Source organism: Dipodomys spectabilis, unplaced genomic scaffold (genome assembly GCF_019054845.1).
Source record: "Dipodomys spectabilis isolate Male_0828 unplaced genomic scaffold, ASM1905484v1 ptg000094l, whole genome shotgun sequence".
NCBI lineage: Eukaryota > Metazoa > Chordata > Mammalia > Rodentia > Heteromyidae > Dipodomys > Dipodomys spectabilis.
In genome coordinates, this window is record NW_024870771.1 from 4,444,736 (window position 1) to 4,465,630 (window position 20,895).

The window sequence follows — 20,895 nt, forward strand, 5'->3', positions numbered from 1 at the left end:
ATTCAAGGAACTTAAGCAAATACAAAGGGATCGACATAATCCCCTGTATCCTATCTGACCACAGTGGAATCAAGCTAGCTCTCAATAACAAAGCATACCGCAGAAATTTCTCTAATACATGGAAATTGAACAGCACACTCCTTAACAAGGCCTGGGTAACAGAAGAGATCAGAGAAGAAATAAAGCATTTCCTACAACTCAATGAAAATGAAAACACCTCACAAAGAAACTTGTGGGACACAGCAAAAGCAGTCCTGAGGGGCAAATTTATTGCCCTCAGTGCCCACATCAAGAGAATGGAGACAGACCAAGTAAATAATCTCATGTTGCAACCAAAACAGCTAGAAAAACAAGAAAAAATGGGACCTAAAGCTACTAGACGAAGCCAGATAACCAAATTGAGAGCAGAGATTAACCAATTAGAAAATCAGAAAACCATAACCAAAATAAACCAAACAAAAAGCTGGTTCTTTGAAAAAATAAACAAAATTGATGGCCCGTTGGCAAGATTAATTAAAAAAAGAAGAGAGGAAACCCATATTAATAGGATTTGGGATGCCACGGGAAACATCACAACACGTACCCAAGATATCCAAACAATTCTAACAGACTACTTTCAAAAGCTATACTCTCTAAAGGAAGAAAATCTGGCGGAAATGGATGCATTTTTAGAGAAATACAAGTTACCCAAACTGAGCAAAGAAGAAGTTAACCAATTAAATAAGCCAATATCCTATAATGAGATACAGGAAGCTATCAAAAGTCTTCCAACAAAAAAAAGCCCAGGACCAGATGGATTCACAGCAGAATTCTATAAGACCTTTAAAGAAGAACTAATACCCATACTCCTCAAGCTCTTCAGAGAAACAGAGAAGGAGGGAGCTATCCCAAACTCATTCTACGAAGCCAATATCACACTCATCCCCAAACCAGGCAAAGACCCAACCAAAAAGGAGAATTACAGGCCAATCTCCTTGATGAACACAGATGCAAAGATCCTTAACAAGATTCTAGCTAACAGAATCCAGAAACACATTAAAAAAAATAATACACTATGATCAGGTAGGCTTCATCCCAGAGACACAGGGATGGTTTAACATACGTAAGTCAATAAATGTAATCCAGCATATCAACAGAGCCAAGGTCAAGAATCACATGATTATCGCCACAGATGCAGAAAAGGCCTTTGATAAAATTCAACATTCATTCATGCTAAAAGCTCTGGAGAAAATAGGAATAGAAGGAACATTTCTAAAAACAATAAAAGCCATTTATGACAGACCAATAGCCAATATTATACTTAATGGGGAAAAGCTACAACCAATCCTCCTAAAAACAGGAACAAGGCAAGGATGTCCACTGTCTCCACTCCTCTTCAACATAGTCCTAGAACCCTTAGCCAGGGCAATAAGGCAAGAAGAAGACATTAAAGGGATCCGCATAGGGAAAGAAGAAGTGAAACTATCCCTTTTTGCAGACGACATGATACTATACCTCCACGATCCCAAAAACTCCATCCCCAAACTTTTAGAAATCATAAGTCACTTCGGCAAAATAGCAGGATACAAAATAAACCCACAAAAATCAGTCGCCTTCCTATACACTGATAACGCACAGGAAGAGAGGGAAATAAAGGGAGCAACCCCATTCACAATAACCTCCCAAAAAATAAAATATTTAGGAATTAACCTAACCAAAGATGTAAAAGAACTATTTAATGAGAACTATAAAAAGTGTGTGTGTGTGTGTACGTACCAATCCTGGAGATTGAACTCAGGGCCTGAGCTTCTGTTTTGCTCAAGGCGAGCAATCTTACCGCTTACCGCTTCAGCCACAGCTCTAACTTTTGGCTTTTTTTTGGTGCCTAATTGGAGATGAGTCTCATAGACTTTCCTACCAGCCTGAGCAGCTAGATTACAGGCATAAGCCACCAGTGTCAGGCTGTTTGATTCATTTTTGCTGTCCCTAAGTATATTATATATACAAAATTAATGGATTTCTAACAATATAAATTGTTATTTTTAAAAGAGAGAAACAACTCTTAGAAGTTTATAAATAAATGCTTAAGTTCTGTCCAGTTTTAATGGTAAACATGCTTTCCTATTTACTCTGTAAATTAAAGAATTTATAACAGAAAACAAATTAAAACAGAACTATAAACTTTTTCTTTTTACCTCTGAATAACTTTTAGTAGCAACATTTCGAGAGGGTTGCTGTCTTGCAGATTTGAAAGCTAGAATGAAAAAGATGAAATACCCATTAGGTACTTTTTAAAATTACCTAGAAAAAATCTGCACATTTGTTTAGCTTAACAATTTTGAAGTCCTATTTGCAAAAATTCATGATAATCAATTATAAAACCATTTACATTTTTTCAATTTGAAGGGAAATGGAGTTAACATGTCCAAATAACTCAAAAGCCTACTTGTCAATCTCATGCTGTCCCAGCTCATGCAAATATAGAAACAAGCAGTATTCATAATACGTCACACAATATACAATGTATAAAAAATACCTGAAAGATAAAATCTGATCATCTGAACAATTAAATTAGAAGTAAAGTGTCCTAATCCCTTCCTTCTTTGTAGCTGATGAGATTTTTCTTTGGCTGCATTATTAACTTTCTCTACCTTGGAAGCCACAGTCAATATTTAAATATATCAGAAAAGATTACTATAAAACAGCATGTCTTCTGGCTGGGTGTTAGTGGCTCAAACCTATAATCCTAGCTACTGAGAAGGCTGGGATCTGAAGATATGGTTTGAAGCTAGCCTGGGAAGGAAGTCCATGAGACTCTTATCTAATTTACCAGCAAAATGCCATAAGTGGAGTTTCCCTCAATGACAGTGCCAAGGCAATTAATTCTCTCTCTCACTCTTTCTCTCTCACACACACACACCAGAATGTCTTTTATTCCACAATCAAATTTTCTTTGAGTCCATACTTTTAACATGGTTAGAAACTTTTTATCTTTTCACTTGTTTTCTTGAGATCAAACTTAAAATAAATTTCAAACACCTAATTTGAAGGTTTATTTTTGCCTAACCTTGATAGTTTGTTAATATCAAACATTTCCCCAAAGACAAATCTAATCTGAATGAAACACCCTCAAATCCAAAATTCTCCTAGGTAGAAGAGCTCAGGCCTCTTTCTACCTAGATTAAATTTATTATGTGTTTATTCTTCCAACTACGAATTCTTATGTCTATCTGAGAGAAGAGATTAAAAGTAGAAACAAAATTCTTATCTGCTCTCTCAACAACTGGTTTCACCTATCATCCTAAAGGCCAGAAAGAACAAATGAACAGAAAAGCCAGTGAACATTAAACTTGTAAAGGATATTTCTGTTCAATAATACAATTCTTGTCCATTATGCCCTCAAACCTGGACAAGAAATCTGTAGTGGTTAGCAAAAGATAAATGAATGCTTGTAAAATAAATAATTTATCAACAAATAAGCATTATCTTTTGATAGGAAGGCAATTTATTATGTATGACTGGCTAAATGAGTATGGCCAAATTTCTTTCTTTTTTTTTTTGGTCGGTCGTGGGCCTTGAACTCTGGGCCTGGGCGCTGTCCCTCAGCTCTTCAGCTCAAGGCGAGCGCTCTACCACTTGAGCTACAGCGCCACTTCCTGGCCAAATTTCTTGGCTTCTTTAAATTTTAATTTCCTTATGTGTAAAATAGTGGTAATATCCTATGTGGAAAACTGCTGATAGAGGTACTGCTGCAATGCTTTAGAAAGAGCCTAGCAAGAAGCAAGCATTCTCATGTATGGAGTTATAAGTGGAGCTCAGGAATGCAGCAGCAGCAGTGGTGAGATGCACAAGAGTAAATCATACACAAAGGAAGTAGCCAAAGACATAATTTGTTAGGTCAGCCACTGTCCTCTGCTTGCTATCTTCAATGGAAAAATTGGGGCTATCAACTCTTACTTGTAACTGTTCCTGGCAAAAAATCTAAGCTCCACTTTTCCCAACAAAATCTCAGTGCATAAATAAATCCCCATATTACAAAGAACTTGCTACAACAGAATGTGGTTTTTGTCTTCACTCTTCCATTTATAATGGATGTCTAGAAGCGACATCTTGTGGGGTTTTTTTTTTTTGGGGGGGGGGGGGGGGGTCCGGTCATGGGGCCTGATCTCTGGGCCTGGGCGCTGTCCCTCAGCTCTTCAGCTCAAGGCTAGCGCTCTACCACTTGAGCCACAGTGCCACTTCCGGCTTTTTTCTTTTTGCTTATGTGGTGCTGAGGAATTGAACCCAGGGCCTCACGCATGCAAGGCAAGTGCTCTACCATTGAGCCACCTTCGCAGCGCATCTTGTGGTCTTTAATTTGTTAGAGTTGAAAAAAATATCTCACCCATTCAAAAAATAATTTCTTCTTTTCATTAAAAGGCTCAATATTGTCGGGCGCCAGTGGCTCACGCCTGTAATCCTAGCTACTCAGGAGGCTGAGATCTGAGATCACAGTTCAAAGCCAGCCTGGGAGGAAAGTCTGTGAGACTTTTATCTCCAATAAACCACTAGAAAACTGAAGTGGCGCTGTGGCTCAAGCGATAGAGTGCTTGCCTTGAGCTGGAGAGTGCAGGAACAGCGCACAAGCCCAGAGTTCAAGCCTCACGACACCCCCCCCCCCCCCAAAAAAAGGCTCCATATCAGGAGTAATAAAACTTAAACCAGTGATATATATATCTTGGGCTGGAGGTATAGTTCAATGACCAAGAGCTTAACTAGTGTATATAAGGCCTAGGTGTGATCTTTAGTAAATACATACCCCACACTCACAGCTCCCCAACTGCCTGCACAGATTATAAAACTGTGACTAGGGGCTGGAAAGGTGGCTCAGTGGTAGAGTGCTTGCCTTGCAAACCTGAGGCCCTGGGTTCGATTCCTCAGCACCACATAAAGCAAACAGAAAAAAGCCGGAAGTGGTGCTGTGGCTCAAGTGGTAGAGTGCTAGCCTTGAGCTGAAGAGCTGAGGGACAGTACCCAGGCCCAGAGTTCAGGCCCCACGACCGGACCCAAATAAATAAATAAATAAATAAAATAAAATAAAACTGTGACTAATACTAATTGTAGTAATCACCTACTGAGTTATACTACGTGCTATGGTCAACATTCTAAATGCTTAAAAATTCACTATTAACTATTCTGTGAAGGCTCCTATTTTATAGCTGAGGCTTATTTAATAACCAGTTTATCTTTAGTCAGGGCTTAATCTATATGCACATAATATCAGGTACCTCACAGTCATCTTTTCTCAGTACTCTTCAACATAACCAGGCAAAGGTGAAGTAGAAGCAATCACTACCCCATCTTATATGTGACTGAAATGCAGATGGAAAGCTAAACTAGCCTGCTGAGAGATACACAACTGGTTAAGGAGCTTTGATGCTAATCTTTGTCTTTAGAATCAAGCCCTTATAGTAATGCTACATTTTCTTATAAATAACCTTTCACTCAGTCTTCCTCTGCAACCTAATGGCATGGGCCTGTGCCAGGCACTGCTCTTCTTTATAGTGTGAGTGCACTGCCAGCAGGTGAAGAGCTGGCCTGACTGCACCCATCCAAGTCCGACTCCAGAGCTATGTTCTTCCCGATGCTGCTTCACAAGGCAGTACAAGGATACCATTGAGAAAATCTGTGGTTTTAATTTGACTTAATGACATAGTCCTTTTCATAGATGACTATGATTACTTTAAAAAAATTAGGCCAACTTGCAAAATTGCTAAATCATCTTAGAGACAGGCTAAGTTAATTAGACAAAAACTTCTGCTGGAAACAACACAAGCTGCTATCTCAAACACTTCCCTAGGATACCTATTATTCTGAGAAAATGTTAATACTGGTCTTAAGAATCTTGGAGGAAAAGGAAAAGAGCTAACATATAACTATGAACATTCCCCAAATGGGAAGTACAATCTGTTTCCTCACTATCATAAACTGGAACCACAAAAGCTAACAAGAACATCAGTGGTAAAGAGGCACACAGCATCAGAATGGCTCAGACAGCCCTCAAGTTACACATTTAGCTGAAAAGAGTTTAAGATTTGAGGTGCTCTAGAAGCCTGAGGAAACAAAGAGGAACCTTCTCTAGAGAAAGAGTTTTATCAAAGATGTCAGATTATTTCTACTAGTATTTTCTAGGGTCAAAAGCTAAGCAGAGAGGAGGTGGGGTAGGGAGAGTGGAGGAGGGCGGGGGAAGAGCTAAGTCACCCAAAATGACCAAAATGAGAACCAAAAATGAAGGAGAAAGACAACAAAAAGAGGCCAAAGACATTCAGACCTAGTGGCGACTGAACACAAAATAAGTACCTTTACTATACATACACACGTAAACAAATTAAATAGACCTAAAAAAGCTACATAAAATTCTTAAAGGAAATGACCAGAAGAACTAGGTCTTATTTTAAAACACTAGATAGAAGTTCTATGCTACCGCCTCCAGAAAATATAAGCAAAAAGTTCAGACAGTTTTAAGAATACATGAGTGAGCTGTAAGACTGACCAGATCTAATTATTCAAAATCTAGTACAAGAAGAAAAAACAAAGTACAAGGGAAGTTATGAGCCTTGGAAGGACAGAAAGAAAAGTGTTTTATTTATTTCACTGAAGATCCAGATGAGAGTAAAACAATAATGCAGAAGTAATATATCTGACCTAAAGATTGTCTAGAAATAATGAAAGATACTAATTCACAGATTTATGAAAGCCAATAAATCCTAAAGCATGATTTAAAAAAGAAATACAATATTACTCAGGTGCTGGTGACTCAGGCCTGGATACTGAGGTACCTGAGTTCTGGAGGATCGTGTTTTTTTTCTGTCAGTCATAGGGGCTCCAACTTGGGGTCTGGATGCTGTCCCTGAGCTCTTGGCACAGGCTTAGTGCTCTACCACTTTGAGTCACAACTCACTTCTAGTTTCCTGGTAGCTCATTGGACATAAGAGTCTCACAGACTTTCCTGCCCAGGCTGGCTCTGAACCATGAGGATAATGGTTTTAGGCCAGCTGGGGCAGACAAGTCTTGAAGACTTCATTTCCAATTAACCAGCAAAATGCCAAACTGGAGGCATGGCTCCAGGATAGTGCACCAGCTCTGCACAACCAAGTCAAGCAAATGTTCAAGGCCCTGAGTTCAATCTCCAGTACTACCCTACCCCACAAAAAGAATACATATTTAGATTTATGACAGCAAAACAGAAGAACACCAAAGACAGCAAACTGAATTAAAAGTAGATAACCATCACAACACAAAAAGGCAGCATTTCTCTAGAGCTTATACTTTAACAAAGACTCACTTTAAGTAATGATTCTATCTACTGGTGTCTTCACACAAAATAATGAAGCCAGGAAAGTCAAGGCATCCTAGGCTAAGGCAACTGGTAACCTATGACCCTTTCGGTAGCATGCTCCAACTTTTAATGGTTTAATATAAAAACAACATATTTCTCTTCCTTCATTTTTATAGTATTTCCTAAGTGCATACTAATATATCCATTCTTCCCCGTTCATTTTTTTAGATCTAGTACAAGATGACTGAATTCCCATTTTCATGTAAACAACAGGAAGTGCCTTGACTAACATCGCACAGCTGTGCCATGTTGAACTAAAATTTGAACTCAGCCTGAATCCTTTAAATACAACTCCCCTCTGCCATCTCCCTCCCTTCTTTGCTGTTGCATTGAAACTATCAGGAAGAAGCATCATTCTAAACATCACTTTCTTACTGGCAGTGAAGACTGACTGTTTTATGAAGACACAGTTAAGATATCAGGGAGTTTTCTAACATACTAAATAATACCTGAGTAAAAACATAGCAATCAAACTTTTGTAACAAGGTCCTCAGCAGTCTCTGCTAGTTTGATATGTGTGTCCTTTCTTGTAATGTCAGCTGTTGCAAACTATCTTTAAAGAAATGACTAAACTTTGAGGCAGCATACTTCATCTTCTGGATTATATTACTATATTACTAATATATTAATTATAAGGCTATATAGATTATTGTTAGTTAATAAACTAGGTTACTCTGTATAATTCAAAGAGCTACTGAGAACCATTAGCTAGCTAAGTTTCTAACCTCATCTTGATCTGGTCACTAATGCAGTGGGTCAGTTATTGACTTGGTAGTCCACAGAATTTGAGGATGAATCTAAGTTGTGTTCTAATGATTAGTTGTGTAACTAGTTACACAGCTGAATGCTGGGTTAGTGACTCCCCTTTTGAAGCCTCAATTCCCTTTTCTATAAAATGAGAATAATGTAAGTACCTACGTATCCACTCCCTAGAGCTATAAGAGGCACATATTAACTGTTTTATAAATATTACTTATTATTGGTACAATTAATAGTTTTTATCAACCAGAAAAACCAGCTTTGCTAAGCTACTTCATCTAGAAAATGACGAAGAAAGGCAGGCTCCTAAGTCTTCTAAGATAATTGACTTCAAGCAGTGTGGTTTCGCTTTTTCTCAACCATCTTCTTTGCTTCCGTAGCTTCTTCACCTTCTATGGATTCACAACTCTTCTGTTAATGTTATAAACAACATTATACTGTTTCAAAGTGAGAAGAAACTACAGAAAAAAAAAATTTTTTTTTTGTTAGGTCGTGGGGCTTGAACTTTGGGCCTGGGCACTGTCCCTGAGCTCTTCAGCTCAAAGCAAGCATTCTACCACTTGTACCACAGCACCGGCTTCCAGTTTTCTGGTGGTTAACGGGTAAGAGTCTCATGGACTTTCGTGCCCCGGCTGGTTCTGAACCGTAATCCTCAGATCTCAGCCTCCCGAGTAGATAGGATTACAGACGTGAGCCACCATCACCTGTCTATAGAATATTTTTAAAGCTTACTTTAATAGTTTTAATGCATGACAAAGATCTTATAAAGAATAATCTATCCCATGATCTTAATTTCAGTGGCTGCAAGAGACACAAATGAGCACTACTAATGTAGCTTTCCTCAGTCTTCCTATGTTGTACTTTATAAGTAACTGCTATATATCATTTATACTCCATACTCACCATCTACGATAGACATATTTCTAAATGTTGACCCAGTGGCCTTTGAACTCCTTCTTTGAGTAGAAATATCCAGACCAGTGCCTGTTATGAGAATACTATAGTTAGTATACAATCGTATCACCAATTAAGGCTTTTTTACATCATGCCAAAATGAAAGCTGAACAGTTGTGCCAAAACAACTGATTTATAAAATTCCAATAGCATATTTAAGAATAAAATCTTGAGTTTTACTATTTTTCAAACTATTTTGTGTGTGTGTGTGTCATTTTGTGGTTTTCAGAGATAGGGATTTACTGTGTAGCCTGAGCTGGCCTCAAAGTCAGCATCTTTCTACCTCAAGACTCCTGAGTGCTGAGATTACAAGATTATAACTGTGTGCCACCATGACAAGCTCTGAGACTTTTAGGTTATATCTATGTAGATATGTAGAGTTAAGAGTTTAAGAAAAAAAAAAATCTGTAAATGTAATGATAAGTATGCATCATAAAAAAAGGGAAGATTTCTCTCCTAAGAGTTTAAACTACATTATTTTACCAGCTTAAAATTCCTATGGACAATAACAATGGAAACAAATGAAAATCTTCCTAGGGATAGACTTTGATAATATTACATCAGGAAATCACTGGAAGACAATTTTTCACTTTTTTTTTGGTTGGTTCTGGGCCTGGGCACTGTTTCTGAGCCTTTGTGCTCAAAGCTAACACTCTACCATTTGAGCCACAGCTCCACTTCCTGCTTTTTTGACGGGAGATAAGAGTTTCACAGACTTTCCTGCCTAGACTGACTCCAAACCACAATCCTCAGATACCAGCCTTCTGAGGTAGCTAGGATTATAGGCCTGAGCCACTGGCTCCCACAGCTTACTGTTTTATAACTATTAATTGGCAGTGGCGTCATATTTAATAAAGTGATAATAGATAATGTTAATGATTGTTTTAAGAATTCAAATTGTTTTGAGGTCGTTTTCCTTTTTAAACAAACTTTATGGAGACTTTTTTATAACCATATAGGAATTTTATGGTAACAAAAATTTTATAAATGAAACTTCCATTTGCTATCATTTTTCTTAATTTTTGTCTCATTATTTTTGCACCTGACAGTAAATATGATAACCAATATACCTAAATGGTACTATACAAGAAATACAATGTAGCTTTTAAAAAATATGGATTAAGCTGGCTCATGCCTATAATCCTAACTACTCAGGAGGCTAAGATCTGAAGATCATGGTTCAAAGCCAGCCCAAGCAGGAAAGTCTGTGAGATACATGTTCAATTGGCTACAGCTACAAAAAAAAAAAAAAAAAAAAAGCAAGCAAGCAAGAGTAGAATTATGTGACTCAAGTGGTAGAGAGCTAGCCTTGAGCCCAAAGGGGGAGAGCTCCCAAGGCAAAAAAAAAAAAAATTAAAATAATTAAAATCCTGTGTTGTGTGTGGCCATTTGAAATTAATTCAAGTAAAAAATGCCTGAACTACACTGCACTAAAGATTATCTTTATGCAAAGCAACATTTTTAAAGAACTGTTTTTAGAAACAAAAACTCACAATCTAATATTTCCCACACAGCTGCTTCTAAGTCTGATGAGTGTAAAGATGGTGCTGACCTCGGCCTCTCTGAGTCCCTCCTCTTGATGCTGAATTCTGCCCTCTGCCTCCTCTTCGTCCTCTGCCTCGGCCTCTTCCTCTGCTGGATGCTGGTGAGATGCTGTCATCAGAGTCATCTGCCATTTCTTCTGTTAAATCTTTACTAGTGAGGTCATCAGTGCAAAAGGCAGAGATGAGATCTTCTGACTGAGATCTGAGAGCTCGGGCCCTATTCATCGCCTGGGTAGCAAGAGGAACATTGGTGTTGATAATGTAGCACCCTACCAATCAATCAGTGATTCACATGAACATTGTAGGTTGTCTACATTATTATTTATATTAATTACGAAATTGGCAGTTACTCACCCTCCATTAAACACCGTAAGAGATAGTTGCTGACATGCTTTTTAGAATGGGCTTTTAATAATAAACAACATGAAAAAAATCCTGCAAAAAATAGCTTTTATTTCTAGGTTGTGAAATTTTAGAATGCTTTTTTTTTATTAAGCATTGTATTTTTTCCCTGAAAATACTTTTTTAAACAGGAAAACATGACAATAATCCTTTAAACACATAAACATCTTAAAACCAAGAATAAGCCATCATTTCTTAATTTAATAAAAAAACACAAATTTGAGACAAATATTTTAATTCTAAAATAAATAGGCGTTTTATGGCTTAAAAATAGAAAATCTATTATGATCTAATCTCAATCAAAATATAACAAGAAGAAAAAAACCCATTTTATTACAACTAGAAAATAGTTCAAATCTCCAAACACAAAACTATCAAGCACAATTAACAATACGATAAACATCTGGCCTGGCTAAGGAAAAAACCTAAGAAGTGACAAGCTCTCCAAAATTAATGTATATATACTAGGTCACCATGTCAACATTATTTCTTGCTTGGATAGATAGTTTTGGGTCTAAAAATCTTAAAACTTGTAATAATTGAACTCAAGATCTTATGCGTGCCAAGCAGGTATTCTACCACTTGAACTCTATCTCCAGTCTTTGAGTTTTACTTATGTTCTTTTATTTTTTTGTCAGTTGTGGGGCCTGAACTCTGGGCCTGGGCCAGTTTTAGATTTATGATACCATAAAATAAAAACAGACAAAGTTTCACAAGAAGATGAGAACCAGGGGCTGGGAAGGTGGCTCAGTGGTAGAGCGCTTGCCTTGCATGCCTGAGGCCCTGGGTTCAATTCCTCAGCACCACATAAGCAAAAAGAAAAAAGCCAGAAGTGGCGCTGTGGCTCAAGTGGTAGAGCGCTAGCCTTGAGCTGAAGAGCTGAGGGACAGCGCCCAGGCCCATAGTTCAGGCCCCACGACCGGACCCTCCCCGTCCCCCCCCCCAAAAAAAGAAGAAGAAGATAACAAGGCAGTAAGGGAAAACATGTGAATAAAGTTGGGAAGCAGAAGTTAGGTTGATTCAGTATTCTAATAGTTAGAAGTTATATACCGTGGTGGGTACTTGTAGTCCCAGCAACTCAAGAGGCAAAGGCAGAAGGGATTAAGAGTTCAGGTTTGGTCTAGGCAAAAGTAGTAAATCCTGTCTCAAAACCACAAGTAGGGCTGGGAAGGTGGCTCAGTGGTAGAGTGCTTGCCTTGCATGCATGAGGCCCTGAGTTCGAATCCTTAGCACCACATAAGCAGAAAAGGCTGGAAGTGGTGCTATGACTCAAGTAGTAGAGCACTAGCCCTGAGCTGAAGAGCTGAGGGGCAGTGCCCAGGCCCAGAGTTCAGGCCCCACAACTGACAAAAAAATAAAAGAACATAAGTAAAACTCAAAGACTGGAGATAGAGTTCAAGTGGTAGAATACCTGCTTGGCACGCATAAGATCTTGAGTTCAATTATTACAAGTTTTAAAAAATATATTTAACAAAAAGACTTGTACCATAATTCTGTCTAATTTGGAAAATGAACATATAAACTGATCCATGAAAAGAAGGTATTTACTGGCTAATTATTAAAGAAAATGTGGAGAAAATTGTTAAATGAAAAACAATCCCCAAAAAGATGGCCAGTAGAAAGTTTCAAAAGGCAATTGTATACAATTTTCAAAAAACAGATAATGTACTGCAATTTCTGTAGTGCCAGAGCTCAGACAAAGAAAGCTTCCAACTGCTTCTTCAACAGCCAGCAGGGTATAGTAAAGGCAAGGCACTGCACACACACAAAAAAAAGTATAGAACCTTTCTGAGGAACATGAAAGCATGGAGAATCCAGAAGCACATGGGACCACCAGGTTTACAAAGTGACATGGGATCAGTAAACAACAGCACAAAGGAAAAAACGTACATTCTTTTTTTTTTTTTTTTTTTTTTTTGGGGGGGGTCCGGTTGTGGGGCCTGAACTCTGGGCCTGGGTGCTGTCTCTCAGCTCTTCAGCTCAAGGCTAGCGCTCTACCACTTGAGCCACAGCACCACTTCCGGCTTTTTTTTTGCTTATGTGGTGCTGAGGAATCGAACCCAGGGCCTCATGCATGCAAGGCAAGCGCTCTACCACTGAGCCACCTTCCCAGCCCAAAACCCGCACATTCTTATCTCCTTAGATGCCCAAAAGGTTCCTACCTCTCCAGCCAGTCCTGATTTACACAATACTCAAGGTACATACATAAAAACAGAACTAGGAAACTGGAGGGGATGGATGGGGATGAGACAGACTGGGGAATGTTGGAACAGATGACACTGATGAAGATGCATTGTGCTCAAAAACATGTTGAAAAGAAAGCCTTATCTCAATATTAAGACAAACAATAATAAGCTTCAGAAATGGGCAGATACTTTCCTTTACATAGAAAATTCATTAGACATAAGCTATAACTTTTTCATGTTTGTATTCTTAACAAAAACTACAATGTCTAACACGTTTACTATGTAAAATATCCACTGATGGAAAGCAACAGGAAAAAAATAAATATTTGGCCACAGTGGCTCATGCTTTTAATCCTAGACTCAGTAGTTAAGAGATTTGGCACATTAGTTTCAAGGTCAGACTGGGCAAAAAATTGAGAACCTCATCTCAACAAACATGCTGTGTATGGTGGTACATGGTAGCAATCTCAGCTACAAAGAAAGGCTTGCAAGCACAAAAACTTTGAGATTGATATGAAAATTACAAATTCAATACAATGTCTATCAAAATTCCAATGTTATTCTTTGCAGACAGAGAAATCAGCCATAAGTTCATGTGGAAGTATAAAAGGCCCAAAACAGCCAAAGAAAAAAAAAGCAATACTGGAGATTATCACAATTCCATACAGCAAAACTTACTACAGAATTCTGGGGGCTAGGAATGTGTTAAGAATGCTTGCCTAGCATGCATGAAGCCCTGAGTTTGACTCCTCAGACCACATAAACAGAAAAAGCCAGAAGTGGCACTGTAGCTTAAGTGGTACTGTGCTAGCCTTGAGCAAAAGAAGCTCAGTGATAGTGTCCAGGCCCTGAGTTCAAGCCCCAGGACTGAAGAATAAAAACAAAAAAGAATTCTGATAACAAAAACAAGAAGGTACTGGCACAAAACAGACCCGAAGATCAACAGAACAGACTAGAAGATCTAGAAATAAATCCATACACCTATAAGCCATCTGAATCTTGACAAAGAAACCAAAAATATATGTCTGAAAATCTGTTGTTGAGACAACTAGACATCCATATGTAGAATACTAAAACTAGATTTCTGTTTGTTCTCTTGTACTAATATCAGTTTAAAGTGGATCAAAGAACTCAACGTAGGACTTGAAACCCTGAAATTACTACAGCAAGAAGTAGGGGAAACATTAGAACATATTGGAATATGCAGTAACTTCCTGAGTAGAATTCCAAGACTCAGCAAATAGAAGAACTGACAAATAAGATTGCATCAAGCTAAAAAGCTTCTGCACAGAAAAGCATATGGTTTCTAAGCTAAAAAGATAACCTAAAGTAGAATGAGAGATCTTTGCCAACAATATATCTCATATGGGTCTCATAATCAAAATACACAATGAATTAAAAAAAACTAAACCCCTAAAGCATCAGATAAGAATAAATAGGAGGGCTGGGAAGGTGGCTCACTGGTAGAGTGCTTGCCTTGCATGCATGAGGCCCTGGGTTCGATTCCCGAGTACCACATAAGTAGAAAAAGCCAGAAGTAGCGCTGCGGCTCAAATGGTACAGTGCTAGCCTTGAGCTGAAGAGCTGAGGGACAGCACCCAAGACCAGAGTTCAGGCCCCACAACAACAACAACAACAAAAAGAATAGAAAAAGGAATGGAACACATTCCTCTCAGGAAAAGTATATACAGCAAATAAATACACTAAAACATGCTTACCATCTCTGCCACAAAGGTAATACAAATCAAAACAAAACCAAGATTCCATCTCACTTCATTCAGAATGGCTATCATCAAGAATATTAACAATGCTGATGATGCTATAAGGAGACCTTATACACTATTGCTGAAAATGCAAATAAGGAAAGCAGTATGGAGAGTTCTCAAAAAATAAATAAATAAAGACAGAATTACGTGTAATACAGGGATACTACTCCTGGCATTTATTCAAAAGATTAGAAATCAGGAAAAAATAAAGACACTTGTACACCTATGTTTATTGCTGCACCACTCACCACAACAAAGATAAACAGCCTAGATGCCTTACAATGGATAAATGGATTAAGAAAATCAATCTAACCATTCACCAATCAATTAATCAATCTATCTTTAGAAAATGTATATAGAGATGTATCTATTTATATATCTCTACAGATCTAATATCTATCTATAGCTATCCATCTATATTTGCATCTATAGCGAATGTATCATGTATTCTTTTTTTTTTTTTTTTGGTCCAGTCGTGGGCCTGAACTCTGGGCCTGGGCGCTGTCCCTCAGCTCTTCAGCTCAAGGCTAGCGCTCTACCACTTGAGCCACAGCGCCACTTCTGGCTTTTTTCTTTTTGCTTATGTGGTGCTGAGGAATTGAACCCAGGGCCTCAGGCATGCAAGGCAAGCGCTCTACCACTGAGCCACCTTCCCAGCCCAAAAATACATTTCTTTTCTTTCTTTCTTTTTATTTTTTGTCCGTTGTGGTGCTTAAACTCTGGGCTTGGGCGCTATCCCTGCGCTCTTCAGCTCAAGGCGAGTGCTCTACCACTTGAGCTGCAGCACCATTTCCTGTATTCTTATTTTTTATAAAATATATTTATGTTATATCTAAATTTAGCTGTATAAAACTATACCAATATATACACAAATACACACACAAAATGGAATTTTAATCAGCCATTAGGAAGAATGGAATAATGTCCATTGTGGGAAAATGAATGGATCTGGGGGCAGGGGGAGAGGGGGAGGAACGAACTTAGCAAAGTAAGCCAGGCCCAGGAAGACAAAGTGTGCATGTTTTCTCTCACATTTAGATCCAAGACCCAAAATATATCCACCACACAGGAGCACATGCACTTATACACAGTCAAGTTCCTTAAAGTACAATGTATACAGGCAGTTTAACATTATGAATACAGTCTCCCTGATATGTGGATGTTAGATTCAAAATGTAACGAGATATGACAAAGTAAACAAGACTCCAGACACTAATACACAGTGAAACTGAAAGAGGTCAGTCTTGGAAGAATAACACCAAATTGCAACACCAAGCACCTCTTCATATGTGCACAATATACAGACTGAAATGAACCCCAAGACAAGGAAACAAAGGACCTCTTCTTCATTTGTCTTATTGTTTTTAAATGACTCTATATTCTTTACCTCATATATAGTATACATGTGCACATCTGAGGGAAGCTAGGAAGAGGGCACAGAATCAGAGGAAAACAGGTAGAAAAATACAGCAGAGGGGCTGATCAGCTTCACTGGACATTGATAAAAGGGAACTAAGCAACTCAAGGTCAGTGATGGGAGGGAGGAAATGAGAAGTCAAGAGGGAACAGCTGACACTAAGCAAAAGGAAAGAAATGTATATATAACCCAATGTGGAAGTAATTTTTTTTTGTTTTTATTGTTTAAGTTTGTAGAGTTCATAAGCTTTGTAGATTAAGATAATGGTGATTATCATTGTGAAGGTTAAAATGTGTTTGTGACTTTAGCTAAGTGTAACTATGCCATAGTACTATGAGACTTATGCAATCATCTCAATTTGGTAATTGCAAAATAAAGAAATATTTGGGGTAAAAAAAATATAAATATCAAGGAGCTGAAAACGGTTTGAAGGGGTGGAGGTTAGTGGCAGGATAAATGGGTAAGGGAAAAGGGGTTGAATATAGTCTTAATATTCAATGAACATTTGTGAAAAAGGAAGTGGAAAAATTGGCATCACGGGGGAGAAGTAGGTGGGATAAAAAGGAATGGTAGAACAGGTTACTATGATTGAGATACACTAGATACACAAAATGGACATGTTAAATTGTAAAATAAAATAAAAACCAGGAAAAAAAAAACTAAAGCCAAAAGTACTGAGGGTGTAGCTAAAATTTACAAAAATAACTTTGACATACTAGATAGTAAACATAAAACACATAAAAAAATTAAAAAATAAAAAAGTAAAATATACTTCAATCATGAGTTCACCAAATATAAGACAGAGGCCAAAAATATTAACAAGTGTGCACTAACTTGTTGTTCCTAACCTGCAATGAGCCTAAGACAGTAATGAGGATTCTAAAGCTTATTTTAACCTTTCAGGACAATGACAACTGTCTGTTTACCCACAATAACACTGTTAACCAAAATTTTTTGCCCAAAATGTCAGCTCTAAAAGGTAAGATTTTCTTAAAGTAGTTAAGATGGTCTAGTGGTAACCAAGTATTATTCTAATTACTAAGGGCTCTTTTTTATGTCTTCTTCCCACTCTCCAAACAAGTTGTAGACAAGAGCAAGGGAACCAAAGAATAAAGACAATAATCAAAACTACTTGTAGGCTAAGTAAATTGTATTAAATAAACCAAAAGTTACTATCCTTAGCCAACCCTTGCCCACTCATACCTGCCATGCCCTCCAAAAATTACCTCTCGAACTTCATCATCCTCTTCATTGGTATTTTTTTGTCTGCTTTCTCTGAAGTGACGTACCTAAACCATAACAGAGTAAATCATAAACATATTGGTTATTTCAATTACAAAATAATGGCTATAGCTAAGAAATACTAAGACAGATGCTGGTGTCTTATGTCTGTAATACTAGCTACTCTAAGGCTGAAAACTAAGGATCAAGATTTGAAGCTAGCCTGGGCAGAAAAGTCTGTGAGACTAATATTTCCAATTAATTACCTACAAAGTCAAAAATGGAGGTGTAGTTCAAACGGTAGAACATCAGCTCTGACATCAGAGATAATACTTTGAGGCCATTCCAGGCAAAAAAAACCTCATGAACCCTATTTCGAAGAGCAACAACAGGACCTGAGGCATGGCTCCAGTGGTGGCCCTGAGTGTGAGGCCCAACTTCCACCACCTGAAAAACATGTTCTTTTTCTTATAACACAAAACTTGAAATTTTAAATATAGTTTGTCTCATGAAAGATGCATAGCTCTATTTCTTGGTTACATTCATTAAAATATCAGAAGTGAGCCAGGCACTGGTGGATCATGCCTGTAATCCTAGCTACTCAGGACACTGACATCTGAGGATCACAGTTCAAAGCCAGCCTGGGCAAGAAAGTTCATAAGACTCTTATCTCCAATAAACCACTAGAAAACCGGAAGGGGCGCTGTGGCTCAAGTGGTAGAGCACTAGCCTTTTTTTTTGTCAGTCATGGGGCTTGAACTCTGGGCTTGGGCTCTGACCCTGTGCTCTTCAGCTCAAGGCGAGCGCCCTACTGCTTGAGCCACAGAGCCACTTCCGGTTTTCTAGTGGTTTATTGGAGATAAGAGTCTCACAGACTTTCCTGGCCGGGATGGCTTTGAACCGAGATCCTCAGATCTCGGCCTCCTGAGTAGCTAGGATTACACGTGTGAGCCACCAGTGCCCAGCAGAGCGCTCACCTTGAGCTGAAGGACAGTGCCCAGGCCCAGAGTTCAAGCTCCATGACCAAAAAAAAAAAAATCAGAAGTGTATTCTGAAGAACAAAACCTGATTCTAAGCAAAACTGTACTGCCTGCTGCTAAATGTTCTAGGTCAGTGAAAAGCAGTCTGAAATGCAAAGAAAAACAACACCCTATAATCCTATGGGTACTATACTTCAGCAAAATAATTACAACCAATCTTTCCTTTATGAGGCTTGAACTTCTTCAGTTCACTCTTGTATACTTTGGCCAGAAGAGACCTGGGGGCTCTTCAGTTGTTTCTAAGCCAATAGATCCAGAAAGATCCATTTTTTTCAATAGTCAACTACTGAACACTTACTGGCCATGGCTCTGTAGTGCTTACTAATCCTTGTAGTAAATAAACCAAGGGTCACTACAGATTTCTGTCTCTCTCTCTGTGACTTTCCTGGGACTTGGAACTCTAGGCCTTGTGCTCTCAGTTGAATGTTTTTTCTCATGGCTGATACTCTACCATTTGAGCCACACCTTTACTGTCTTCTTGGTGGTTAATCGGAGCTAAGAGTCTCTTTAATGTGTTTGCTTGGGCAACTGCCCAGCTCAAGTTTTGTTTTTAATGGTTCCAGCTCACAAATCTCCTATAGTTACAGAGTGAGAGATAGCCTGAGTTATTTAACTATCTCCTCAGCACAGATTTACTGAGTACCAACTACTGTAGAAAATTATTATATAAAAATGCACAAAAGTAGTAAAAATTCTGTCCTCAAAAAGTTCACAATCTAGTGAGTACATGGGAGGGAAAGTAGCCAACAGCAAAATAAGTACCCTTGCATTCTACAAAGCATTCAAGACTGAGCTAATAGTTTTAATCCCTTGATATCACAGGGGGCTAGATTTTAAGACTGTGTCAGTTATTGTAGCTATGATGATGTTAGAGGTAGATTTTGCATGTGAATCAAAGTATGTATTAGGCTTTTTCACTGACGTATTCATCAGGACCTTCAGATCCCATTTTATGGGATCTTGCCAAAGTCACTCATATTTTTTAGAGCAGTATAATAGTCCATTATGTATGTGTTCATCATATTTTTTTATCCACTCACCATTTGGGGGGCAACTAGGCTGACTGTACAACTTGGCTATTGTGAATAATGCTCTAATCACAGGTATGCAGGTATTTCTCTTTTATGTTAACACTTCAGATATATATATATATATATATATATATGCATAAAAGTTGCATAGCAGAATCCTAAGGTAAGAATTCTATTTTGGTTTTTTAATGAGCCTCCATGTTTATTTCAATAACATTTACCCTAATGTACATTTTCATCACAGTGTCTACGTATTGCTTTTTATCTAACTCACTTGTTTTCTCCAACACATTTGTTTTCTTGATAGCAATTCAGACTGGGGTGAGATTTATTTTCACTGTAGTTTTGATTTGTATTTCCTTTATGGCTAAGAACTCTGAACATTCAGATAAATTACTTTGTACTTTTTATGGTAACTGTCTATTAAAATTAATCTATCTACTTATTAACTGGGTTGTTTGTTCTTTTGTTCCTTAATTTTTTTTTGTCTTTTTGCATTCTGGATATTCTGTAGTCAATTACTATCTTCAAAAATATTTCTCCCGGGCTGGGAAGGTGGCTCAGTGGTAGAGTGCTTGCCTTGCATGCCTGAGGCCCTGGGTTCGATTCCTAAGCACCACATAAGCAAAAAGAAAAAAGCTGGAAGTGGTGCTGTGGCTCAAGTGGTAGAGCGCTAGCCTTGAGCTGAAGAGCTGAGGGACAGCGCCCAGGCCCAGAGTTCAGGCCCCACAACCGGAGCCCAAAAAAAAAAAAAAAAATTTCTCCCATTCAGGAGATTGGTTCTTCATTTTGGGTAATTGCTTTTGTTACTGTACAGAAACTTGCTAATTTAAAGTAATTTCATTTTCCTATTTTTTTGCTTTTTTTGGGGGGAGGGGGGAGGGTGCCAGTCCTGCAGTCTTAAACTCAGGGTCTAGATGCTGTCCCCAAGTCTTTTTGCTCAAGGATAGTGCGCTACCACTTGAGCCATAGCTCCACTTTTCTTTGGTGAGTTTGGCTACAGGTTTGTCAATCTTGTGGGTTTTTTTGGTTTTTTTGGGTCCGGACATGGGGCCTGAACTCTGGGCTTGGGCGCTGTCCCTCAGCTCTTCAGCTCAAGGCTAGCACTCTACCACTTGAGCCACAGCGCCATTTCCGGCTTTTTTCTTTTTGCTTATGTGGTGCTGAGGAATTGAACCCAGGGCCTCAGGCATGCAAAGCAAGCGCTCTACCACTGAG

General features: G+C 38.3%; 1 protein-coding gene across 2 annotated transcripts in view; it reads right to left on the minus strand.

The window, feature by feature from the left end:
- Positions 1–20,895, minus strand: part of Mre11 (MRE11 homolog, double strand break repair nuclease) — a 62,801-nt gene that overhangs the window by 9,069 nt on the left and 32,837 nt on the right. For both annotated transcript variants that reach the window (XM_042685246.1, XM_042685245.1), the window contains exons 14-17: positions 17,612–17,674; positions 10,623–10,842; positions 9,020–9,100; positions 2,175–2,233 (exon numbers count right to left, since the gene is read on the minus strand). In XM_042685246.1, coding sequence (XP_042541180.1) covers positions 2,175–2,233; positions 9,020–9,100; positions 10,623–10,842; positions 17,612–17,674 — 423 coding nt within the window. The remainder of the gene's footprint in view (positions 1–2,174; positions 2,234–9,019; positions 9,101–10,622; positions 10,843–17,611; positions 17,675–20,895) is intronic.